The sequence below is a fragment of the Tachyglossus aculeatus genome, chromosome 1 (assembly GCF_015852505.1).
Source record: "Tachyglossus aculeatus isolate mTacAcu1 chromosome 1, mTacAcu1.pri, whole genome shotgun sequence".
Classification (NCBI taxonomy): Eukaryota; Metazoa; Chordata; class Mammalia; order Monotremata; family Tachyglossidae; genus Tachyglossus; species Tachyglossus aculeatus.
In genome coordinates this window covers 39559282-39586291 of record NC_052066.1, presented here as the reverse complement: position 1 = coordinate 39586291, position 27010 = coordinate 39559282, and the positions used below count along the sequence as shown (strand labels likewise).

The window sequence follows — 27010 nt, the reverse complement described above, 5'->3', positions numbered from 1 at the left end:
TTAGTAAAAATAGAATTCTTTGTAGTTCTGATCTTCTACAGCCCCAAGAAATTGGCCTTGTATTTTCATGATTTATCAAAGTAGCATTTCATTCTCTTAAAATTTTCTTGTATATGGCATTCCTTCCCTTTGCAGCACACAGCTCCATTAAATTATGTTGGATGCTGACACTCCAGAACCAACATTTTCAGGTATGTAGGTGGCACTATTATAAGCCTTTCATGTTTCATCTATTTTTATAGAAGACATTTTGTCCTAGGCTGGCATTTCTTTCTGAATGATTTTAACTAATTTTAAGGGTAAATGGAAACTTCTCTGTCCATTTTTAATCACTTCCATATGTCCATCTAAAATCCAACATTGATAAAGATCCTAATTGTGAAGGAACTTATCTATAATTAAAGGCCCTTGGAATGATCACAAAAATCTGGGTGACTCTTAGTCCTGACCTACACCACAGGAAAATGTGGTAAGTCAAAAGGACATATCCTGCATTTTTCCTGTTGCGATCTTCATTATACCAACTGCATAATCATCATCATCAATTGTATTTATTGAGCGCTTACTATGTGCAGAGCACTGCACTAAGCGCTTGGGAAACCGTAAGGTTTGGTGTCTTTCACAGGCAATGTGGGTTGTCACTGGAATACAGAGGCTCCCAGAACTTTGAAATGGTTTTTTGGACTTTCTCCAGAATTAGGAAGTGAAGCTGAGAACCCTGAAGGTGCCACGGGTTTGGGGATTTGGCCCGAAGCATTCATTCATTCAACTGTATTTACTGAGAGCTTACTGTGTGCAAAACACTGTACTAAGCACTTGGGAGCATGCAATATAACAATAAACAGACACATTCCCTGCCCATGAGGAGGTTATGCATCATTTTACTTGTAGATATGTAAATTCAATCTGCCAATTAATCAATTGATCAATCAGTGGTATTTATTGAGTGTTTACTGAGTGAAGCGGACTGTACTAGGCACTTAGGAGAGTACACAAAGTAAGAATAATAATAATAATGGTGGTATTTGTTAAGTGCTTACTATGTGCTGAGCACTGTACTAAGTGCTGGGGTGGATACAAGCAAATCGAGCTGGACACTGTCTCTGTCCCGTGTGGGGCTCACAGCCTCAATCCCCATTTTACAGATGAGGTAACTGAGGCCCAGAGAAATAAACTGACTTTCCCAAGGTCACAAAGCAGACAAGATTAGAATCCATGACCTTCTGACTCCCATGTTCTACCCACTACACCATTCTGCCTCTCATATCCCTGCATATCCCTGCTCTGCCCTAATGGAGCTTATTATCTCACTGACCCCCACTGTAAGCCATAAGAAAACTGATTTTCCCCCAGTAAGGAGAATGCTAAAATGGCACTCTTGCTGTAACTTTAAAACTTCATTTTATGTCTTTTTCTATTAATCTTCTTGGAGGCAGGAGTCATTTCCACTTTTGTGCCTGGGGTAAATTGAATCCCAGATGGCATAGACCCATCTCAAGTTTGAATATGGTGTCATACCAACATTCGTCCCTGTCAGTAACACAGTACTCTAGACTTGTTTCTGTCTGTATCCAGACCTTGTCTACAGTGAACAAAATGTTGTAGGATCCTGATGAAGACAAAACAGAGTTTCTTTGCATGAGATTAGATTTCATGCTATGCTCCTGGTATTTGATTCTGCTGGGTGATGTGGTCTGTGATAGTAAATCTGAAGCCCCATCTTGCCTCTGAAGCTTGTTGTGGGCAAGGAATGTGTTTGTAATATTGTTTTATCTGATTCTCTCCAGTGCATCGAACAGTGCACAGCACACAGAAAGCATTCAATAAATACAAGTAACTGACTGATGGGTATTATATGAAAATCATGGAATATCCACATGAGAATATTGGTGGAGATCTGATTGCCTCATCTTGGGAAACACACAGAGCTGGAAAATTTAGCTGTGATATGTACAGAGAAACAGCACAGCCTAGTAAACAGAGCACAGGCCCTGGAGGGACTGTCTCTATATGTTGCCAACTTGTACTTCCCAAGTGCTTAGTACAGTCTCTGCACACAGTAAGTGCTCAGTAAATACGACTGAATGAATGAATGAATATTCCCAGCCCTGCCATTTGTCCGCTCTGTGATCTAGGGCAAGTTACCTCACTTCTCTGGGCTTCAGTTACCACACCTGTAAATGTTCTGGGCACATCACTCCCTTCCTCAGAAATCTCCAGTTGTTGCCTATCAACCTTTGCGTGAAGCAAAAACTCCTCACTCTCAGCTTCAAAGCTCTCCATCACCTCGTCCCCTCCTACCTCACCTCCCTACTCTCCTTAAACAGCCCAGCCTGCACACTCTGCTGCTCTGCCGCTAACCTCCTCACTGGGCCTCATTCTCGCCTGTCCCGCTGTTGACCCCCGGCCCACATCTTACCCCTGGCCTGGAATGCCCTCCCTCTACACATCCGCCAAACTAGCTCTCTTCCTCCCTTCAAAGCCCTACTGAGAGCTCACCTCCTCCAGGAAGCCTTCCCAGACTGAGCCCCCCTTTTCCTCTGCTCCTCCCCTCCTCCCCATTGCCCCCCTCGCTCTGCCCTACTCCCCCTTCCCATAGCACTTGTGTATATTTGTACATATTTATTACTCTATTTTATTAATGATGTGTATATTGCTAGAATTCTATTTATCTATTCTGATGTTATTGTCACCTGTCTACTTGTTTCGTTTTGTTGTCTGTCACCCCCTTCTAGACTGTGAGCCCGTTGTTAGGTAGGGACTGTCTCTATCTGTTGCCGATTTGTACTTTCCAAGCACTTAGTACAGTGCTCTGCACACAGTAAGCGCTCAAGAAATATGATTGAATGAATGAATGTAAAATAAGACTGTCCATGTGCCCATATGGGACAGACACTGTGTCCAACCCAGTTTGCTTGAATCTACCCCAATTCTTATTACAGTGACTGGCATATAGTAAATTCTTAATAAATACCACAGCTATCATTATTACTATTATTACTATGAGACACTGTGTGCCAAGCATAGTGCTAAACACTATGATTGTCATATCAGCCAGTCTCGGTCCCACCCGAGTTTCATAACCTCGTGGCTCAGTGAAAAAGAGCCCGGGCTTTGGAGTCAGAGGTCGTGGGTTCAAATCCCGGCTCTGCCAATTGTCAGCTGTGTGATTTTGGGCAAGTCACATAACTTCTCTGTGCCTCAGTTACCTCATCTGTAAAATGGGGATTAAGACTGTGAGCCCCCTGTGGGACAACCTGATCACCTTGTAACCTCACCAGTGCTTAGAACAGTGCTTTGCACATAGTAAGTGCTTAATAAATGCCACTATTATTATTATTATTATAACCTAAGAAATAGGGAGAGTGTCTGTTTTGTACCCATTTGCACAGAAGGAAATGGAGGCACTAGAGATTAAGGCTATGGTCACAGAACAGTCAAGTGGCAGGTCGAGGATTTGAACCCAGATCTTCTAGCTGCCAGTCCCATGCTGTTTCCACTAACCTACCAAGACAATCAAGGGGATTAAGTAGCTTTTGTATGAAAAAATCATAAGCTTTCAGTTTCACATGTTGAAGCCTGAAATAAAACACTTTTCCATCCAAGGATGGTAAGCAGACAAATTTTGTAACCATAGGAAGTTGGGTAGGGCAAATATATTGGTAGATTTCAGAGTAATGTGGATAATTTAAAGGCCAGGAGGAAGGATCGCCCATCTGAGGTAAACCATTGGTTTATGGTGCTTGGCAGAGGGATGTGTGAGGCAGAGAGTTGTTGCATGGCAGCGGGCAGTGGCAGTGCAACTCATCAAGATAATAACAATAGTAATAATAATTATGGTACTTGTTCATTCAATCATATTTATTGAGAGCTTACTGTGTAGAGCACTGTACTAAGTGCTTGAGTCTTGTCTTGTGTTATGCCATCAAGTCATCTCCAACCCATAGCGACGCCGGGGACACGTCTCTCCCAGACTGCCTCACCTCCATCTGCAATCATTCTGGTAGTGTATCCATAGAGTTTTCTTGGTTGAAATATGGGAGTGGTTTACCACTGTTTTCTTCAGTGCAGTAAACTAGAGACTCCGCCCTTGACTCTCTCCCATGCCGCTGCTGCCCAGGCAAGTCACTTAACTTCTCTGTGCCTCAGTTACCTCATCTGAAAAATGGGGATTAAGACTGTGAGCCCCATGTGGGACAACCTGATTACCTTGTATCTCCCCCAGCACTTAGAACAGTGCTTGGCACATAGTAAGCGCTTAACAAATACCAAAGTTATTATTATTATTATTATTATTATCATTATTATTATTATTATATTATCAGAGAATAATATTATCAGAGAAGCAGCGTGGCTCAGTGGAAAAAGCGCGGGCTTTGGAGTCAGAGGTCATGGGTTCAAATCCCGGCTCCACCACTTGTCAACTGTGTGACTTTGGGCAAGTCACTTCACTTCTCTGGGCCTCAGTTCCCTCATCTGGAAAATGGGGATGAAGACTGTGAGCCCCACGTGGGACAACCTGATCACCTTGTAAATTTCCCAGCGCTTAGAACAGTGCTCTGCACATAGTAAGCGCTTAATAAATGCCATTATTATTATTATTATTATTATTATTATTATTATTATTATTTCTAGCAGATTGCCTTCCACTCGCTAGCCACTGCCAGAGCTAGGCATGGAATGGATATGCCTCTGCTTGACCCTCCCTCTCGTAGTTGAAACTCTCCAGGTGCGACCCTGAGAGGGGAAGCTCTGAGATAGATACAAGTTAATCAGGTTAGACACAGTCCCTGTCCCACATGGGACTCATACTCTTAACCCCCATTTTACAGATGAGGTAACTGAGACAGAGAGAAGATAAGTGATTTGCCCAAGGTCACACAGCAGACATGTGATGAAGGCCGGGATTAGAAACCAGGTCCTTCTGACTCTCAGGCCTGTGCTCTATTCACTAAGCCACACTGCTTCTCAATGAGTAGATGGCTACTGCTTGGGACATCCTCTCCCCCTTGTCCCCCTCTCCATCCCCCCCTTCTTACCTCCTTCCCTTCCCCACAGCACCTGTATATATGCATATATGTTTGTACATATTTATTACTCTATTTATTTATTTATTTTATTTGTACATATCTATTCTATTTATTTTATTTTGTTAGTATGTTTGGTTTTGTTCTCTGTCTCCCCCTTTTAGACTGTGAGCCCACTGTTGGGTAGGGACTGTCTCTATATGTTGCCAGCTTGGACTTCCCAAGAGCTTAGTACAGTGCTCTGCACATAGTAAGCGCTCAATAAATACGATTGATGATGATGATGATGATGATGATGATTTTAAGATGGTACCCATACCAGATCTTCTCAAGATGGTTCGCACACATGTGCACTATACTAAGTAAAATGAATATATTGACCCTCTCTAATTGTTTCACCTGATGAACGGACAGCCCCTCCATCCCCTTACCCACCACTTTGAACTCCTTCCCTTTCTGCCTCCTCATCACAACTTTTAAAAACTGTTTCCCCATATTCCCACACCTCCCACACATTCCAGAAGCATTCCCGCTCTCCTCTACCTGCATTCCAGAAGCAAGTGCCTTGAAGAAAGTTACGTTGTAAAGTTGAGATCAATGAACTGTAAGGCTAAAACGTGGTGTAAATTTAGAAATATAAATAAAGGACTACCTGTACTGTTGCATTGCAGTACCTTATTTGGAATGGTTCCAATCTTTGGTGCTTAGCAATACATTCATTAATATGGTTTTAGAAAATGGAATTACTTCAAGGTTTTTTCTTGCATGTGGAAAAAAGATGTATAGTTGCATGCCAAGAAACTCATGAATAAATATGATCTTTTAGCCCTCCATTTATCCCCTCGAAAGCTTCCTTAGAAAGTTAACGAATAAATCCAAAAATCTGTGGAACTCAATGAGTTTTCACAAAGCTGTTTGATTATTTACTCGATATTGTGGATTAGAGGATATGAGATAGGGGGATGACAAGACTGAGGATATGATGAACATTTCCAAAATGCCATGGAATAAAAAATTTATTTGTCAGGGATTAAGGTTTTTAATTGGTATCACCTAAGCCAAAATCTCCTTCAGAGAGTACATTGTATAAAAGGTTCTTATGTTGACTGAAAAACACATATGTATGAAATATATGTACATTTCATACCGATTACTGTGCTTTCAACATTTTTCTGTTATTTCCCAAATTTTATATATTTCCCAAATTTACCTCTCCAGCCCTGACCTCTCTCCTTCTCGGAAGTCTCACAATTCCTGATGCCTTCAGGACATCTCTAAATGGATAATGATGATGGTATTTGTTAAGTGCTTACTATGTGCCAACCACTGTTCTAAGCGCTGGGGTAGATACAAGGTAACCAGGTCATCCCACAGGGTGCTTACAGTCTTAATCCTCATTTTTACAGATGAGGTAACTGAAGCCCAGAGAAGTTAAGTGACTTGCCCGAAGTCACACAACTGACACGTGGTGGAGCTGGGATTAGAGCCCATGACCTTTGACTCCCAAGCCTGTGCTCTTTCCACTACGCCACGCTGCTTCTCTGAGTGCTTAGTACAGTGCTCTGCACACAGTAAATGCTCAATAAATACGATTGAACAAATCCCCATTTTACCCAAGGTCACACAGCAGACAAGTGGCAGAGTTGGGATTAGAACCCAGGTTCTTCTGACTCTTAGGCCCGGTTGCCAATTTGTACTTCCCAAGCGCTTAGTACAGTGCTCTGCACCTAGTAAGCGCTCAATAAATACGATTGATGATGATGATGATGATGCTCTATCCACTAGGCCAAGCTGCGTTGCAGATCGGGATTTCATTACCATAGGAGGTGATGGGCTCTCCTTCTCTGGGGATTTCCCAGATCACATCAGGCAGTGGTGCCCCTTAGACTATAAGCTCGTTGTGAGCAGGGATGTTTCCAACATCCTCTTTCTTCTTCTTCTTAATATTAATAATCATATTTATTGAGTGCTTACTGTGTGCAAAGCACTGTACTACCCGCTTGGGAGAGTACAGTATAACATCAGACACATTCCCTGTCCATCAATGAGCTCACAGCCTGGAGGGGGAGACAGACGTTAATATACATAAATAAATTACAGATGTATATATACAGTCAGTCTATACTTCACACTGCTGCCCGGATCATCTTTGTGCAGAAATGCTCTGTGCATGTTATTCCCCTCCTCAAAAATCTCCAGTGGCTGCCTGTCAACCTATGCATCAAGCAAAAACGCCTCATTCTTGGCCTCAAGGCTCTCCATCACCTCGCCCCCTCCTACCTCACCTTCCTTCTCTCCTTCTACAGCCCAGCCCGCACCCTCCGCTCCTCCACCGCTAATCTCCTCACCGTACCTCGTTCTCGCCTGTCCTGCTGTCGACCCCGGGCCCATGTCCTCCCCCTGGCCAGGAATGCCCTCCCTTCGCACATCCCCCAAGCTAGCTCTCTTCCTCCCTTCAAAGCCCTACTGAGAGCTCACCTCCTCCAGGAGGCCTTCCCAGATGAGCCCCCCTTTTTCCTCTCCTCCTCCCTATCCCCCCACCCTACTTCCTTTCCCTCCCCACAGCACCTGTATATATGTTTGTACAGATTTATTACTCTATTTGTTTTACTTGTACATATTTACTATTCTATTTATTTTATTTTGTTAATATATTTTGTCCTGTTGTCTGTCTCTCCCTTCTAGACTGTGAGCCCATTGTTGGGTAGGGACCGTCTCTATATGTTGTCAACTTGTACTTCCCAAGCACTTAGTACAGTGCTCTGCACACAGTAAGTGCTCAATAAATACGATTGAATGAATGTATGAATGAATATACATAAGCCCCACTTTTCCTCATTTCCCTCTCTCTTCTGCATCATCCTGACTCTCTCCCTTTGCTCATTCCCCCCTCCCCACAGAACCTATGAATATATGTATATATGTCTATATCTATAGTTTTATTTATTTATAATGATGCCTGTTTACTTGCATTGATATCTGTCTCCCCCTCCTCTAGATGGTGAGCTCATTGTGGGCAGGGATTGTCTCCCTTTATTGCAGTGTTGTACTTTCCAAGAGCTTAGTACAGTGCTCTGCACACAGTAAGTGCTTGATAAATACGAATGAATGAATGAATGAATATGAATGAAAGAATGAATGCATTTGTGGTGTGGGAACCAGTTGTTGGGTAGCGACCGTCTCTGCATGTTGCCGATTTGTACTTTCCAAGCACTTAGTACAGTGCTCTGCACATAGTAAGAGCTCATTAAATACAATTGAATGAATGAATGAATGAATGAGCAAGTATATTAAGTGCTTACGTGCCAGGCACTGTATTAAGTGCTGGGGTGGATACATGGTAATGAGGTTAGCAAATAAATAATAATAAATAATAGTAATAATAATAATGGTATTTGTTAAGCACTTACTATGTGCCAAGCACTGTTCTAAGCGCTGAGGTGGACACAAGGCAATCAGGTTGTCCCACGTGGGGCTCACAGTCTTCGTCCCCATTTTACAGATGAGATAACTGAGGCACAGAGAAATGAAATGACGTACCCAAAGTCACACAGTGACAAATTCTCCCCCACTTCTAGACTGTGAGCCCGTGGTGGGCAGGGATCGTCTATATTTGTTGCTGAATAGTAATAATAATAATGATGGTATTTGTTAAGTGCTTACTATGTACAAAGCACTGTATTAAGTACTGAGGGCGATACAAGGTGATCAGGTTGTCCCACGGGGGGCTCACAATCTTAATCCCCATTTTACAGATGAGGGAACTGAGGCCCAGAGAAGTTAAGTGACTTGCCCAAAGTCACACAGCTGACAAGTGGCAGAGCTGGAATTAGAACCCATGACCCCTGACTCCCAAACCCGTGCTCTTTCCATTGAGCCACGCTGCTTCTCTAATTGTAATAATAATGATGGTATTTATTAAACGCTTACTATGTGAGCCCGTTGTTGAGTAGGGTCTGTCTCTATCTGTTGCCAAATTGTACTTTCCAAGCGGTTAGTACAGTGCTCTGCACACAGTAAGCGCTCAGTAAATAATGTAGCTTTAATTGCATATAGCTTTAGTTCTATTTGTTCTGGCAATCAGGCTGAGGGAGAGGCCTACACCTTGGGCTGTGCGGAAGGTGAGTCTCCTCGCCCTCATCCCATCTCTACATGTATATATGTTTGTACGTATGTATTACTCTATTTAGTTATTTATTTTATTTGTACATGTTTATTCTATTTATTTTATTTTGTTAATATGTTTTGTTTTATTGTCTGTCTCCCCTTTCTAGACTGTGAGCCCGCTGCTGGGTAGGGACCATCTCTCTATGTTGCCAACTTGTAATTCCCAAGCGCTTAGTACAGTGCTCTGCACATAGTAAGCGTTCAATAAATACGATTGAATGAATCCCTTCAAAGCCCTACTGAGAGCTCACCTCCTCCAGGAGGCCTTCCCAGACTGAGCCCCCTCCTTCCTCTCCCCCTCCTCCCCCTCTCCATCCCGCCCGCCTTACCTCCTTCCCTTCCCCACAGCACCTGTATATATGTATATATGTTTGTACGTATTTATTACTCTATTGTATTTGTACATATTTATTCTATTTATTTTATTTTGTTAATATGTTTTGTTTTGTTGTCTGTCTCCCCCTTCTAGACTGTGAGCCTGCTGTTGAGTAGGGACCGTCTCTATACGTTGCCGACTTGTACTTCCCAAGTACTTAGTACTGTGCTCTGCACACAGTAAGCGCTCAATAAATACGATTGAATGAATGAATGTTTTGTTTTGTTGTCTGTCTCCCCCTTCTAGACTGTGAGCCCGTTGTTGGTAGGGACCGTCTCTATCTGTTGCCAACTGGTACTTCCCAAGCTCTTAGTACAGTGCTGTGCACACAGTAAGCGCTCAATAAATACGATTGAATGAATGAATGAATGTGAGCTCTCAGCCCTACTGAGAGCTCACCGCCTCCAGGAGGTCTTCCCTGACTGAGCCCCCTTTTTCCTCTCCTCCTCCCCATCCCCCCCTGCTCCCTACCTCCTTCCCCTCCCCATAGCACTTGTATATATTTGTACAGATTTATTACTCTATTTATTTTACTTGTACACATTTACTGTTCTATTTATTAATGATGTGCATATAGCTATAATTCTATTTGTTCTGACGATTCTGACACCTGTCTACATGTTTTGTTTTATTGTCTGTCTCCCCCTTCTAGACTGTGAGTCCGTTTCTGGTTAGGGACCATCTCTATCTATTGCCGACTTGTACTTCCCAAGCGCTTAGTACAGTGCTCTGCACACAGTAAGCGCTCAATAAATACGATTGAATGAATGAACGAATGAATAAATAAGATTAATGAATGAAGGTGCCAAGCACCATTCTAATCACTTAGTACAGTGCTCTGTAAGCGCTCAATAAAGACGATTGAATTGAATTGAAGTGTCGGAGCCAGGATGAAAAGCCAAGACTTCTGCCTCCCAAGCCCGGGATCTTTCCACTAAGCCGCGCTGCTTCACTGTAGAAGGCTCGGTAACCAATAAGTGCTCAATCAGTAATAATAATAATAATAATAGCATTTATTAAGTGCTTACTATGTGCAAAGCACTGTTCTAAGCACTGGGGAGGTTACAAGGTTACAAGGTTGTCCCACGGGGTGCTCACAGTCTTTATCCCCATTTTACAGATGAGGTAACTGAGGCCCAGAGAAGTTAAGTGACTTGCCCAAAGTCACACTGCTGATAATTGGTGGAGCCGGGATTTGAACCTGTGACCTCTGACTCCAAAGCCCGTGTTCTTTCCACTGAGCCATGCTGCTTATAATGATAATAATAATAATGATGATGATGGTATGTGTTAATAATAATAATAATGGCATTAATTAAGCACTGTTCTAAGCGCTGGGGAGGTTACAAGATGATCAGGTTGTCCCACAGGGGGCTCACAGTCTTCATCCCCATTTTACAGACGAGGTAACTGAGGCCCAGAGAAGTTAAGTGACTTTCCCAGTCACACAGCTGACAATTGGCAGTCGGGATTTGAACCCACAACCTCTGACCAAAGCCCGTGGTCTTTCCACTGAGCCACACTGCTTATAATGATAATAATAATGATAAAATGGTATGTATTAATAATAATAATAATAGTGGCATTTATTAAGCACTTGTTATGTGCTAAGCACTGTTCTAAGCGCTGGGGAGGTTACAGGGTGATGAGGTTGTCCCACGTGGGGCTCACAGTCTTCATCCCCATTTTACAGATGAGGTAACTGAGGCCCAGAGAAGTTAAGTGACTTGCCCAGTCACACAGTTTACAATTGGAGGAGCCAGGATTTGAACCCACGACCTCTGACTCCAAAGCCCGTGCTCTTTCCACTGTTGGGTAGGGACGGTCTCTATATGTTGCCAACTTATACTTCCCAAGTGCTTAGTACAGTGCTCTGCACACAGTAAGCGCTCGATAAATACGACTGAATGAATGAATGAGCCACTCTGCTTATAATAATAATAATAATGGAGAAGCAGCGTGGCTCAATGGAAAGAGCCCGGGCTTTGGAGTCAGAGGTCGTGGGTTCAAATCCTGCCTCCTCCAATTGTAAACTGTGTGACTGGGCAAGTCACTTCACTTCACTTCTTTTAGACTGTGAGCCCACTGTTGGGTAGGGACTGTCTCTATATGTTGCCAACTTGTACCTCCCAAGCGCTTAGTACAGTGCTCTGCACACAGTAAGCGCTCAGTAAATACGATTGATTGATTCACTTCTCTGGGCCTCAGTTCCCTCATCTGCAAAATGGGAATTAAGGCCGTGAGCCCCACGGGGGACAACCTCATCACCCTGTAACCTCCCCAGCACTTGGCACATAGTACTATTAATCAATCAATCAATCGTATTGATTGAGCGCTTACTGTGTGCAGAGCACTGTACTAAGCGCTTGGGAAGTACAAGTTGGCAACATAGAGAGGCAGTCCCTGCCCAACAGTGGGCTCACAGTCTATTAAAAATAATAATAATAATGACAATAATGGTATGTATTAATTGATTACTATGTGCTAAACACTGTTCTAAGCGGTTGATTGATTGACTGATCGAACGCTGGGCCGGCTGAGGCCAAGCTCAATGGCGGGGTGTGCGGGGACAAAGATGGCGGACTCAGGGCCCAGACGCAGAACCCCCCCACACACACTCCCCCTCGTCCCCTTCTCCACCCCCCCATCTTACCTCCTTCCCTTCCCCACAGCACCTGTATATATGTATATATGTTTGTACATATTTATTACTCTATTTATTCATTTTTTAATTTATTTTACTGGCACATATCTATTGTATTTATTTTATTTTGTTAGTATGTTTGGTTTTGTTCTCTGTCTCCCCCTTTTAGACTGTGAGCCCACTGCTGGGCAGGGACTGTCTCTATATGTTGCCAATTTGTACTTCCCAAGCGCTTAGTACAGTGCTCTGCACACAGTAAGCGCTCAATAAATACGATTGATGATGATGATAGAGAGGCAGTCCCTGCCCAACAGTGGGCTCACAGTCTATTAATCATCATCATCATCATCATCATCAATCTATGATGCAGAGCACTGTACTAAGCGCTTGGGAAGTACAAATTGGCAACATATAGAGGCAGTCCCTACCCAACAGTGGGCTCACAGTCTAATAATGACAATAATGGTATGTATTAATTGATTACTATGTGCTAAACACTGTTCTAAGCGGTTGATTGATTGACTGATTGAACGCTGGGCCGGCCGAGGCCAAGCTCAATGGCGGGGTGTGCGGGGACAAAGATGGCGGACTCAGGGCCCAGACGCAGAACCCCCCCAACACACTGCCCCTCGTCCCCTTCTCCATCCCCCCATCTTACCTCCTTCCCTTCCCCACAGCACCTGTGTATATGTACATATGTTTGTACATATTTATTACTCTATTTATTTATTTATTTATTTCACTTGTTCATATCTATTCTATTTATTTTATTTTGTTAGTAAGTTTGGTTTTGTTCTCTGTCTCCCCCTTTTAGACAGTGAGCCCACTGCTGGGCAGGGACTGTCTCTATATGTTGCCAACTTGTACTTCCCAAGCGCTTAGTACAGTGCTCTGCACACAGTAAGCGCTCAATAAATACAATTGATGATAGAGAGGCAGTCCCTGCCCAACAGTGGGCTCCCAGTCTATTAATCATCATCATCATCATCATCATCATCGTCAATCGTATTTATTGAGCGCTTACTATGTGCAGAGCACTGGACTAAGCGCTTGGGAAGTACAAATTGGCAACGTATAGAGACAGGCCCTACCCAACAGTGGGCTCACAGTCTAATAATGACAATAATGGTATGTGTTAATTGATTACTATGTGCTAAACACTGTTCTGAGCGGTTGATTGATTGACTGATTGAACGCTGGGCCAGCCGAGGCCAAGCTCAATGGCGGGGTGTGCGGGGACAAAGATGGCGGACTCAGGGCCCAGACTTCCCTTAACCCCGCCCTCTCGGCCTCAGAAAGCCGCTGAGTCTCGCGAGACCTTCCTTTCCGGAAGTGACGTCATTGGAGGCCGGAGGCCTGAGGCGGCGGCGTCCGCGTGCGGGGTCAGTACGGCGCGGGCCCAGCGGGGGCCCTGCTGTGGAAACGCGGCTAATAGTGATAATAATAATGATAATAATAATGATAATAATTAATGGCATTTGTTAAGCAATTCCTATGTGCCAAGCACTGTTCTAAGCGCTGGGGTAGGTATAAAGATGGCATTTGTGAAGCTCTTACTGTGTGCCAAGCACTGTTCTAAGAGCAGGAGTAGATGTAATAATAATGGTGGCATCTGTTAAGCGCTTACTATGTGCTAAACGTTGGGGTAGATATAATAATGATGGCATTTGTCAAGCTCTTACTAATGTGCCAAGCACTGTTCTAAGCGCTGGGGTAGATATAAAGATGGCATTTGTGAAGCTCTTACTGTGTGCCAAGCACTGTTCTAAGAGCAGGAGTAGATGTGATAATAATGGTGGCATCTGTTAAGCGCCTACTATGTTCTAAACGTTGGGGTAGATATAATAATGATGACATTTGTTAGGCGCTTCCTATGTGGCAAGCACTGTTCCAAGCGCTGGGGTAGATATGATAATAATGATGGCCTCTGTGAAGCTCTTACTATGTGCCAAGCACTGTTCTAAGAGCAGGAGTAGATGTAATCAATCAGTCGTATTTATTGAGTGCTTACTGTGTGCAGAGCACTGTACTAAGCGCTTGGGATGTACAAGTTACTTCCCAGTGTAATAATGGTGGCATCAGTTAAGCGCTTACTATGTTCTAAACCCTGGGGTAGATATAATGATGATGGCATTTGTTAAGCGCTTCCTATGTGGCGAGCACTGTTCCAAGCGCTGGGGTAGATATGATAATAATGATGGCATTTGTGAAGCTCTTACTGTGTGCCAAGCACTGTTCTAAGAGCAGGAGTAGATGTGATAATGGTGGCATCTGTTAAGCGCTTACTATGTGCTAAACGTTGGGGTAGATATAATAATGATGGCATTTGTTAAGCGCTTCCTATGTGGCAAGCACTGTTCTAAGCGCTGGGGTAGATATGATAATAATGATGGCATTTGTGAAGCTCTTACTATGTGCCAAGCACTGTTCTAAGAGCAGGAATAGATGTAATCAATCAATCAATCAATCGTATTTATTGAGCGCTTACTGTGTGCAGAGCACTGTACTAAGCGCTTGGGATGTACAAGTTACTTCCCAGTGTAATAATGGTGGCATCAGTTAAGCGCTTACTATGTTCTAAACCCTGGGGTAGATATAATGATGATGGCATTTGTTAAGCGCTTCCTATGTGGCGAGCACTGTTCTAAGCGCTGGGGTAGATATGATAATAATGATGGCGTTTGTGAAGCTCTTACTATGTGCCAAGCACTGTTCTAAGAACAGGAGTAGATGTAATAATAATGGTGGCATCTGTTAAGCGCCTACTATGTGCTAAACGTTGGGGTAGATGTAATAATGATGGCATTTGTTAAGCGCTTCCTATGTGGCAAGTACTGTTCTAAGCGCTGGGGTAGATATGATAATAATGATGGCATTTGTGAAGCTCTTACTGTGTGCCAAGCACTGTTCTAAGAGCAGGAGTAGATGGAATCAGTCAATCAATCGTATTTATTGAGCGCTTATTGTGTGCAGAACACTGTACTAAGCGCTTGGGAAGTACAAGTTACTTCCCAATGTAATAATAATGGTGGCATCAGTTAAGCGCTTACTGTGTTCTAAATGTTGGGGTAGATATAATAATGATGGCATTTGTTAAGCGCTTCCTATGTGGCAAGCACTGTTCCAAGCGCTGGGGTAGATATGATAATAATGATGGCATTTGTGAAGCTCTTACTATGTGCCAAGCACTGTTCTAAGAGCAGGAGTAGATGTGATAATAATGGTGGCATCTGTTAAGCGCTTACTATGTGCTAAACGGTGGGGTAGATATAATGATGATGGCATTTGTGAAGCTCTTACTATGTGCCAAGCACTGTTCTAAGAGCAGGAGTAGATGTAATAATAATGGTGGCATCTGTTAAGCGCTTACTATGTGCTAAATGGTGGGGTAGATATAATGATGATGGCATTTGTTAAGCGCTTCCTATGTTGCAAGCACTGTTCTAAGCGCTGGGGTAGGTATGATTAATAATGATGGCATTTGTGAAGCTCTTACTATGTGCCAAGCACTGTTCTAAGAGCAGAAGTAGATATAATAATAGTGGCATCTGTTAAGCACTTACTATGTGCTAAGCGTTGGGGTAGATATAATAATGATGGCATTTGTTAAGCGCTTCCTATGTGCCAAGCACTGTTCTAAGCGCTGGGGTAGATATAATAATGATGGCATCTGTTAAGCTCTTACTGTGTGCCAAGCACTGTTCTAAGAGCAGGAGTAGATATAATAATAATGGTGGCATCTGTTAAGCACTTACTGTGTGCTAAGCGCTGGGGTAGATATAATGATGGCATGTGTTAAGTGCTTACTATGTGCCAAGCACTCTTCTAGATGCTGGGGTAGATATAACAATGATGGCATTTGTTAAGCGCTATGTGCCAAGCACTGTTCTAAGCGCTGGGGTAGATATAATAACGATGGCATTTGTTAAGCGCTTACTATGTGCCAAGCACTGTTCTAAGCACTGGGGTAGATGTAATAATAATGATGGCATTTGTTAAGTGCTTAGTATGTGCCAAGCACTGTTCTAAACGCTGGGGGGATACAAGGTAATGAGCTTGTCCCACAGGGGGCTCACAGTCTTAATCCCTGTTTTACAGATGAGGTAACTGAGGCACAGAGAAGGTAAGTGGCTTTTCCAAAGTCACACAGCAGACGTGGGGTGCCGGGGTTAGAACCCATGACCTCTGACTCCCAAGCCCGGGCCCTTGATGATGATGAGCCGCGCCACTTCTCATCATCATAATGATGATGGTATTTGTGAAGTGCTTACTATGTGCCAAGCACTGTTCTAAGCCCTGGAGGAGATACAAGGTCATCGCCTGTGTATATATTTGTAGATATGTGTACATACGTATTACTCTATTTGTACATATTGCTCTAATGATGTATATATAACTGTAAGTCTACTTATTCTGATGGTATTGACACTTGTCTACTTGCTTTGTTTTCTGTCTCCCCCCTTCTAGACCGTGAGCCCGTTGTTGGGTAGGGACCGTCTCTATATGTTGCTGACTTATACTTTCCAAGCGCTTAGTACAGTGCTCGGCACACAGTAAGCGCTCAATCAATACGATTGAGTAAATGAATGAATCAGGCCGTCCCATGTGGGACTCACAGTTTTCATCCTCATTTTACAGAGGAGGGAACTGAGGCCCAGGGAAGTGAAGTGACGTGCCCAAAGTCACACAGGTGACAAGTGGCAGCAGAGTTGGGATTCGAACCCTCGACCTGTGACTCCCAAGCCTGTGCTCTTGCCATTAATAATAATAATAATGGCATTTGTTAAGTGCTTACTGTGCGATAAGCGCTGGAGGGGATACACGGTGATCCGGTTGGCCCACATGGGGCTCACAGTCTTCATCCCCATTTTCCAGAGGAGGGAACTGAGGCCCAGAGAAGTGAAGTGACTCGCCCAAAGTCACACAGCTGACAAATGGCAGCAGAGTCGGGATTAGAACCCATGACCTCTGACTGCCACGCCTGGGCTCTTGCCACTAAGCCACGCCGCTTCCGCATCGCTTTCTGGAGGCCTGAGAGAGGGCACAGTTCATCGGGTCGTTGTGTCTCTTTTAGTGTTAAAATAATAATAATGACGGTATTTGTTACGTGTTTACTATGTGCCAAGCACTGTTCTAAGCGCTGGGATGGATATAGGGTAATCAGGTTGTCCCGCGTGGGGCTCACACTTTTAATCCCCATTTTGCAGATAATAATAATAATGATGATGGTATTTGTTAAGCACTTACTGTGTGCAAAGCATTGTTTTAAGCGCTGGGGAGATTACAAGGTGATCAGGTTGTCCCACGGGGGGCTCACAGTTTTAATCCCCATTTTCCAGATGAGGTAATTGAGGCCCAGAGAAGTTAAGTGACCTGCCCAAAGTCACACAGCTTACAGTTGGTGGAGCCGGGATTTGAACCCATGACCTCTGACTCCAAAGCCCGTGCTCTTTCCACTGAGCCACGCTGCTTCTCCGATGAGTAACTGAGGCCCAGAAAAGCTAAATGGCTTGCCCAAGGTCACACAGCAGACAGGTGGCCGAGTCGGGATTAGAACCCGCATCCTCTGACTCCCAAGCTCAGGCTCTTTCCGCTAAGCCACGCTGCTATATTGTAAGAATCATAATGGTCGTATTTGCTAAGCTGCTTGTTAGAAGCACTTGGGAGAGGACAATTCAAGAATAAGCAGACACATTCTGTGCCCTCAACGAGTTTACAATCAATCAATCAAGTAAAATAAATAAATGAATAAATAAATAGAGTAATAAATATGTACAACCATATATACATATATACAGGTGCTGTGGGGAAGGGAAGGAGGTAAGACGGGGGGATGGAGAGGGGGACGAGGGGGAGAGGAAAGAAGGGGCTCAGTCTGGGAAGGCCTCCTGGAGGAGGTGAGCTCTCAGCAGGGCCTTTACAGTCTAGAGGACTAGACTGGCAGCATGTCGTAGGGGGGAGAGCACGGGCCTGCAAGTCAGAAGGTCATGGGTTCTAATCCCGGCTCTGCCATGCATCTGCTGTGTGACCTTGAGCAATTCATTTAACTTCTCTTGACCTCAGTTACCTCATCTGTAAAATGGGGATTAAGACTGTGAGCCCCCTGAGGCACAGGGACTTTGTCCATCCTGATTAACTTGTATCTACCCCAGTGTTTGGAACAGTGCTTGGCACATAGTAAGTGCTTAACAATTATCACAATTAATTAATTAATTTAGACTAGACTGGCCTAGTGGATAGAGCATGGGCCTGGCAGTCGGCAGGACCTGGGTCCCATTTCTGGCTCTGCCACTTTTCAGTCAATCAATCAATCAATCAATCAATCGTATTTATTGAGCGCTTACTGTGTGCAGAGCACTGTACTAAGCGCTTGGGAAAAGCACACTTTTCATTCATTCACTCATATTGGAGTGCTTACTGTGTGCAGAGCACTGTACTGAGTGCTTCTGCTGTGTGACCTTGGGCTAGTCACTTCGCTTCTGTACTTCAGTTACCTCATCTGTGAAATGGGGATTAAGACTGTGAGCCTCTTGTGGGACAGGAACTATGTCCAACCTAATTATCCTGTATCCACCCCAGTGCTTAGTACCGTGCCTGGCTCATAGTACATGCTTAACGTTTGTATTTGTTGAGCGCTTACTGTGTGCAGAGCACTGTACTAAGCGCTTGGGAAGTGCAAGTTGGGCTGCCCTAGAGCTTAGATAATAATGATAATGATTTAAGCACTTATGTGCTACGCACTGTTCTAGGTTAAGTGGCTTGCCCAGAGTCACAATGAAGGCAAACAGGAGCAGGGACTGGATATCCTAACTTGAGAAACAGTGTGGCCTAGTGGGTAGAGCCCGGTCCTGGGAGTCAGAGGGACCTGGGGTCTAATGCCGGCTCTGCCACTTGTTTACTGTGTGACCTTGGGCAACTCACTTCACTTCTCAGTGCCTCAGTGACCTCCTCTGTAAAATGGGGATTATGATGAGAGCCCCATGGGCCTCATTCTCGCCCGTCCCGCCGTCGACCCCCGGCCCACATCCTCCCCCTGGCCTGGGATGCCCTCCCTCCGCACATGCGCCAAGCTAGCTCTCTTCCTCCCTTCAAAGCCCTACTGAGAGCTCACCTCCTCCAGGAGGCCTTCCCAGACTGAACCCCTTCCTTCCTCTCCCCCTCCTCCCCCTCCCCCCCCCGCCTTACCTCCTTCCCCTCCCCACAGCACCTGTATATATGTATATATGTTTGTACGTATTTATTACTCTATTTTATTTGTACATATTCTATTTATTTTATTTTGTTAATATGTTTTGTTTTGTTGTCTGTCTCCCCCTTCTAGACTGTGAGCCCGCTGGTGGGTAGGGACCATCTCTATATGTTGCCAACTTGTACTTCCCAAGCGCTTAGTACAGTGCTCTGCACACAGTAAGCACTCAATAAATGCGATTGAAAGAATGTATGAATAACAGATACCACAGTTATTATTTTACTATTAAGATGTTAGGTGCAATATAATTACAAAGTGGGGTCAAAAAGTACAGGTAAGGGAAAATTAGAGAATTCCTTAACGTTTCCTAACTTATGTCTTTCCCCAGGTGCAGTGTGAGGGCAATGGAGTACATGAAGGGACCCGCCGTCAGTAGCCAGGGCAACATGTAAGTTCCCAGTTTTTCAAGGGTAGCTCTAGAGTGTGTTTGGTATTTTTTTTTAAATTAAATCCTATAGGCAGTCGGAAAAGTGTGAGGGTTTTTTCTTCGGTATGATACAGTTTTCCAAGGGTAGCTTTAGAGTGTGTTTGGTATTTTTTTAAAAAAATTATATCCCATAGGCAGTGGGAAAAGTATGAGGGGTTTTTCTTTGGTATGATACTCTTGTCATAAAGTAAAAAGTTTCCCTTTTTTTCTTATTGAGATTTTTATGTTGGATTAAAGGCCAGTTGTAAATTCATTTTAGCTCATAATTAAATGTCAGCATTATTTTGAGTTTTTGAAAAAATCATACAAAAGTCGGGTGGGGGGGAGGGTTACTGTTTGTCAGCCTTGTTCCATAAGGAGTGCTCCTTCCAAAATGCCTATCTTTCCAGTAGGTAACACATTTAGGTATTGGGCGAATATGAGAGCTCACCTCCTCCAGGAGACCTTCCCAGACTGAGCCACCCCCCCCTTTTTCCTCTCTTCCCCTCCCTCCGCCCTACTCCCTTCCCCTCCCCACAGCAAGTGTATATATTTGTACATATTTACTACTCTATTTTATTTGTACATATTTATTACTCTTTTATTAATGACATGTATATAGCTGTAATTCAGTGTATTCTGATGGTATTGACACCTGTCTACTTGTTTTGTCTATCTCCCCCTTCTAGTCTTTAAGCCTGTTGTTGGGTAGGGGCTGTCTCTATATGATGCCGATTTGTACTTCCCAACACTTAGTGCAGGGCTCTGCATGCAGTAAGCACTCAATAAATATGATTGAATGAATGAATGAATAAGGCTTGTTCTCCGGCAGACTTAGGGAAGTCATTTGACCATCCTTAGTTTTATTAGAAAAAGAAAGAGAAAAGTGTTTCACTTATACAAAGAATTCCAGTCCTTTTTTTGTTCATTTAAAATTTTCTTATATCTTATAGGGCAAAAATCACAATTGAAAAAATACACATCTTATAATAGAGGTTTCTTTATCCCCCCCCCCCCCCCCAGTGTTATAAATTTGCTGCCCTAGGTTAGTGTGTGTAGGCAAACTGGGAAATTGCTCACTGCCACTCATTTTTATTTCTTATTTTAGTCTGGTCTTTCTACATTCTAGCAATACAGCCATTCCTGAAGTACAGCGTAGTATGTGCACATGCCTTTTCTTCTGACTGTGACGTCCTGTATTCAGATTAACTTTCAGACAAACATTCCTTCATTCCTATCAAGGGTCTAGCCAAAGCAGTGCAGACTAGAGTGATGCCTCCAGTTCCTTAAGGTGTTGAGTATATATGCAACCACGATAGTTTCAGGACTTTATTTTGCAATCCTAATCTCCAGTTTGTTTCCACTCGTCTGTCATACTGTCTTTTTTTTTTCTTTCTCCTTATGTTCTGTAGCTGTTTCTCCTTGGCATTATCCTTGACTCATCTCGCTCATTCAGCCGTCATATTCAGGCTGTCATCAAATCCTGTTGCTTACACCTTCATAGCAGCTCTAAAATCTGCCCTTTCCTATCCGAACTGCAACCACGCTAATCCAAACAGTTCTCATCTTCTGCCTTGACTCCTGCATCCAATCTCTCCCCTCTCCATTCCGTACTTCACTCTGCTGCCTGGATCATTTTTCTGAAAAATCATTCAGTCCATATCTTCCCCACTCCTCAAAAAACCTCTAATGGTCACCCATCACCTCTGCCCTTTTAAGGTCCTCAATCAGCTCTCCACTTTCTATCTCACCTTGCTGATCTACTACAGCCCAGCCTGCGTACTCTGCTCCTAATGCCAACCTACTCACTGTATCTTGATGTTATCTATCTCGCCACTGACCTCTTGCCCCTATCCTCCCCCTGGCCTGGAGCTTCTTCCCCTTCATCATCAATCGTATTTATTGAGCGCTTACTGTGTGCAGAGCACTGTACTAAGCGCTTCATGAGAAGCAGCGTGGCATAGTGGATGGAACATGAGCTTGGGAGTTAGAGGGTCATGGGTTCTAGTGCCAGCTCTACCACTTGCCTATTGTGTGACCTTGGACAAGTCATTTCACTTTTCACTTGAGTTACTTTATCTGTAAAACGGACATTGAGACAGTGAGCCCCACATAGGATAGGAACTGTGTCTAACTTGAGTGCTTAGTACGGTGCCTGGCACATAGTAAACGCTTAACAACTGCCGCCATCGTCATCTAATAATTATGGTATTTAAGTGCTTGTGTGGCTCAACAGTCTCAAACCTCACTTTATGGATGAGGTAACTGAGGCACCGAGACTGGCCAGGGTCACACAGCAGACAGGTGATGGAGCTGGGATTAGAACCCATGACCTTCTGATTCCCAGGCCCGTGCTCTTTCCGCTAGGCCATGCTGTCCGACCTGGTTATCTTGTGTTAACGACAGTGCTTGGCACAGAGGGAGTGCTTAAATGAACTAGTCACTCTCTCCATCTCTAAAGCACTCTGAAAATCATATCTCTTCCAAGAAGCTTTTTCTAAACCCTCATTTCTCCTACCTGGTCTCCCTTCTGTGTCACTTTTTTGCACTTGGATCGTAACCCAGTAAGCCCTTGGTGTTCACCCCACCCTCAACCCCTTGGCACTAATGTACGTATCCATAATTCTTTTAATGTCCGTCTGTCTGTTTCCCCCTCTAGGTTCTAAGCTTCTTGGTGGGTAGGGAACGGGTCTACCAACTCAGTTGTATTCTAGTCTTCTAAATGTTTGGTACTGCTCCAATAAGAGCTGAATAAATGCTATTGATTTGATCAGATGAATAGTCATTGCAATAAGTTTCATGTCATTATTTGTCAAGAATTTGTCATTGTATTTAGTATGTATTTTTTGCTTCGTTTAAAGCCTGTGCTGCCAGTGTGGCGTTCTTATCCCTCCGAATCCTGCCAACATGTGTGTGGCATGCTTACGAACCCAAGTAGACATTAGTGAAGGAATTCCGAAACAAGTCTCGGTTCATTTCTGCAAACAGTGTGAAAGGTAAGTGTTTCAATTCTGTAGATTGACTGACTAAGCTCATTGTGGACAGGAAACATGCCTACCAACTCTGTTGTAGTATGCGCACCCAAGCACTTAGGACAGTAGTCTGCACAGTAAACCCTCAATAAATACCATTGATTGCAGGTTGACATTTGTTAATGGGTGCTCACTGATGATAGAAAACATAAATTAGGATCCATATGTTATTCTTTGTGAGTGTGCCCAGGGTAGCACTGATTGAGCATTAGGATTTAAAAAAAATTGTTAAATATGAATGTTGAACTTGGTAGTTTTCCTATTAACCCCATAATGTGTATCAAAAAAAACCTCTTTTAAAATTTCTGCTTATTTTTCTCACCCCTCGTGTAGTTGGGCAGTAGAGAATAAACTAATGTAAATGCTTTTCCACTTATTGGAATGGAATCTTGCTGTAGATCGTTAGGGTTCTGTCTGCTTTGTCAGTCACCTCTGTTTTTGTTTCTGGAATTAGGCATAGAGGTTAATCAAGGAAACAGATTTTTGTGCAATTTAGGCAGAATCATTGGGTAAAGTGAAGTTTCAACATTTGCTTTGCTTTGTGAAGCAAAGCAAAAACATTTGCTTTGTGAAGTCTCAACATTTCAACATTTCAAGAGTTGCTGAAGTCTACTTTGGGTTTTTTTGTTTTTTCCTGTCAGGTATCTTCAGCCACCAGCAACTTGGGTGCAGTGTGCCTTAGAATCTAGGGAACTTCTTACTTTATGTTTGAAAAAAATCAAGGCCTCTTTAAGCAAGGTAGGTAAAAACCACTGATAGAACTGGGTATTCATCACAAACTGATTTTAATGTATTCATCTTTAGGCATCCCTATCTTAACCATTCAAACCTGTTTTATAAAGTTAAGAAATCAAGATTTATAATGTACAGACACAAAATTGGTAAACTAGTATTTGACTAGGTGAGGTGTGACTTTACGGCCTAGGAAAATAAGCATGGGCCTTTGAGTCAGAGGACCTAGGTTCTCGTCCTGGATCCACCACTTAATCGGCTGTGTGACTTTGGACAAGTCACTTAACTTCAGTTCCTTGGCTTTCTTATTTGTAAAATTAGGATTAAATGCCTTTCAGACAATGTAGGGCAGGGATTCAGTCTGATCTACATATGTTATAACTACCCCAGCACTTAGTACAATGCTTGGCACATAGTGCTTAAGAAATACCACTGTTCTTGTTGCTGTTGTTGTTACTATTAGTAGTAGTAATTATCATTGTTAGGGAATCAGTGGGGACTGGTGGGGAAAAAGCATGGCCCTGGGAGTCAGAGGTCCTGGGTACTAATCTCGGATCTGTCGCTTATCTGCTGTATGACCTTGGGCAAATCACTTATCTTTTCTCTGTGCCTCAGTTCCCTCATATGTGAATTGGGCATTTAATACCTGTTTCCCCTCCCCCTTAGCCTGTGAACCCCTTGTGGGACAGGAACTGTGTCCAAACGATTGTCTTCCATCTGCCCCAGTGTTTAGTACTTGTGTAGTACAAGGATAACCAAGATCCGCCCTTTCCTCTCCATCCAATCCGCTACCTTGTTGGTTCAATCTCTTATCCTATCCCGACTGAATTACTGCATCGGCCTCCTTTCTGAAATCCCGTTCTCATGTCTCTCCCTGCTTCAGTCTAATCTTCACTCTGCTGCTGGGATTATCGTTGTATGGAAACGCTCTGGGCATGTCACTCCCCTCCTCAAAAATGTCCAGTGGTAGCCTATCAACCTTCAAATCAAGCAAAAACTCCTCACTCTCTGCTTCCAAAGCTCTCTATCACCAAGCCCCCTCCTACCTCACCTCCCCTCTACAGCCCAGCCCGCACACTCCGCTCCTTTGCCGCTAACCTCCTCACTGTGCCTCGTTCTCGCCTGTCCCACCGTTGACCCCTGGCCTGGAGTGCCCTCCCTCCACACATCTGCCAAACTAGCTCTCTTTCTCCCTTCAAAACCCTACTGAGAGCTCACCTCCTCCAGGATGCCTTCCTAGACTGAGCCCCCCCTTTTCCTCTGCTCCTCTTCCCCCTCCACCGCCCCTACTCCCTTCCTCTGCCCTACCCCCTTCCCCTCCCCACAGCACTTGTATATATTTGTACACATTTATTCCTCTGTTATTTTATTAATGGTGTGTATATAGCTGTAATTCTATTTATTCTGATGCTATTGATGCCATTCTACTTGTTTTGCCTTGTTGTCTTTCTCCCCCTTCTAGACTCTGAGCCTGTTTTTGGGTAGGGACCGTTTTTATATTTTGCTGATTTGTACTTCCCAAGCGCTTAGTACAGTGCTCTGCATACAGTAAGCGCTCAATAAATACAATTGAATGAATGAATGAATATAGCACAAACCATATAGTAAGCACTTAGCAGAGACCACAACTTTTTATCAATAATAACTTTATACGATGAGTGAGTTGAAAATGTCTTTTGGACCTTTCAAATTAGGTGATGGCAGGAATTCACGAAATTGTTGGTACAATTTTCACATGAATGGATATTCTGATAATTAGAAGTTTAATCAGAATGCTGTTAATGGATTTCCTTTAGTTAGAAAATGGTATGAAAATAAGGGGTTTTTTTTAGCAGCTTTATAATTGAAGGCTGATATTAGCAGTATTAGTGGATGGATTTTGGTATATTTGGGTAGTATTTTCTGACGTTTTACCTTAGCACCATTTTTCTTAGTCCAGGTTGGAAAAATAGATATTCTTGTTGAATATGGATACAATCAGGCTTTTTAGACTTGCCCCTTTTCACTGTGACTTTGTTTCTTAAAGCTTTTTCTAGATGTGGCAAAGCCACCCGATGTTAATCTGTTCAGCTAGAGTTTTAAAAGCTGAGGTTTTAGAGAGAGAGAGAGTGTGTGTGTGTGTGTGTGTGTGTGTGCATGTGTGTATACTGGTACTGTTAAACTGTTAAAGACTGCTTCCTTACTCTTTAGCATCTAGAGCTGTATTATTTGACTTTACTAGTTCTTTCAAAATAATTTTCTTGAAAAGATAAATAATTTTTTCTTATTGAAAATATTTGTGACTGCCAAGAGTACCGTGCCCACCTAAAGGGCTTCACTGAAAAATTACTCGTCACCATTACTAATAGTGTAACTCAGAGACTAGCGTGTAGCACAGATACCTTGGTTTTTTTCCTTTTGGTCACTAACATTTTCTTTTGACTACTGTGAAAGGCCTCGTTTTTTTTAGTTCACGCTTGAACAAACATTCAGTTTTAATGCCATAATGGAAATGTTGAAAAAAGCTGAATTGTTTGATTTGTTTAGTGCTTGGCATATCTTACATCATGTACCAGGCAGGTGGCCTAAAAGGAAAACTGACTAGAAACTGAATATATTTTTTTGAGCTGTGAAATATGCTGTACCATACTCTCCTGTTATAAAGCAGAAGTGTGTAGTTCTTCATGTTGAAGTTGTCAAATGCAGTATGAATGATGGACTTCACACATTTCTTTCCATATTGTACAGACAAATACTGTCCTCTGGTTTGTGGATGCAGTGTGTCTTTGCTCCAGAAGTCTACAAGTTCTTGATTACCTGAACAAATGAATTCTGGTCGGTCCATTGCTATTTCCAAGATTTTAAAATTTGCTGTATTTGTATCCATCAAGCATTTCTTCTACCACCTCTGTTGCCTGTAGCCATATTCTCTTCTCCCGTGGTTGTGTAGCAGTTGTGATGTGCCATGCATTACGGTACCGTGGTGTTGATAGGTGGGCTAAATTTTAGGACTTGGCTGTCATTGGCGCCATTGTGATTGTGGCCAGTCCTGAACTTTTCCCCTTCTAAAGGTTTCAGTTTGGTCTTGGAGCTTGGTCACTCTCCGTCTCCCAAAGAACAGTCGATCATTCGTATTTATTGAGTGCTTACAGGTGTGGAGCACTGTGTTAGAGAGGCGGCATGGCTTAGTGGAAAGAGCCTGGTCTTGGAAGTCAGAGGTCGTGGGCTCTAATCCTGGCTCTGCCACTAATAATAATAATAATAATAATAATAATAATAATAATAATGTTGGTATTTGTTAAGCATTTACTATGTGCCAAGCACTGTTCTAAATGCTGGAGTAAATACAGGGTAATCAACTTGTCCCACATGGGGCTCACAGTCTTAAATCCCATTTT

At 43.2% G+C, this 27010-nt stretch overlaps 1 protein-coding gene across 1 annotated transcript in view; it reads left to right on the top strand.

Moving 5' to 3' along the window:
* The first annotated feature begins 13576 nt into the window (after positions 1-13576).
* The window catches only part of NMD3 (NMD3 ribosome export adaptor), a 38176-nt gene continuing 24742 nt past the window's right edge, over positions 13577-27010 (top strand). Inside the window, exons 1-4 of the mRNA XM_038743249.1 lie at positions 13577-13596; positions 19792-19851; positions 22731-22865; positions 23543-23639. Of these exons, the coding sequence (XP_038599177.1) occupies positions 19808-19851; positions 22731-22865; positions 23543-23639 (276 nt within the window). The 5' untranslated portion in view covers positions 13577-13596; positions 19792-19807. The remainder of the gene's footprint in view (positions 13597-19791; positions 19852-22730; positions 22866-23542; positions 23640-27010) is intronic.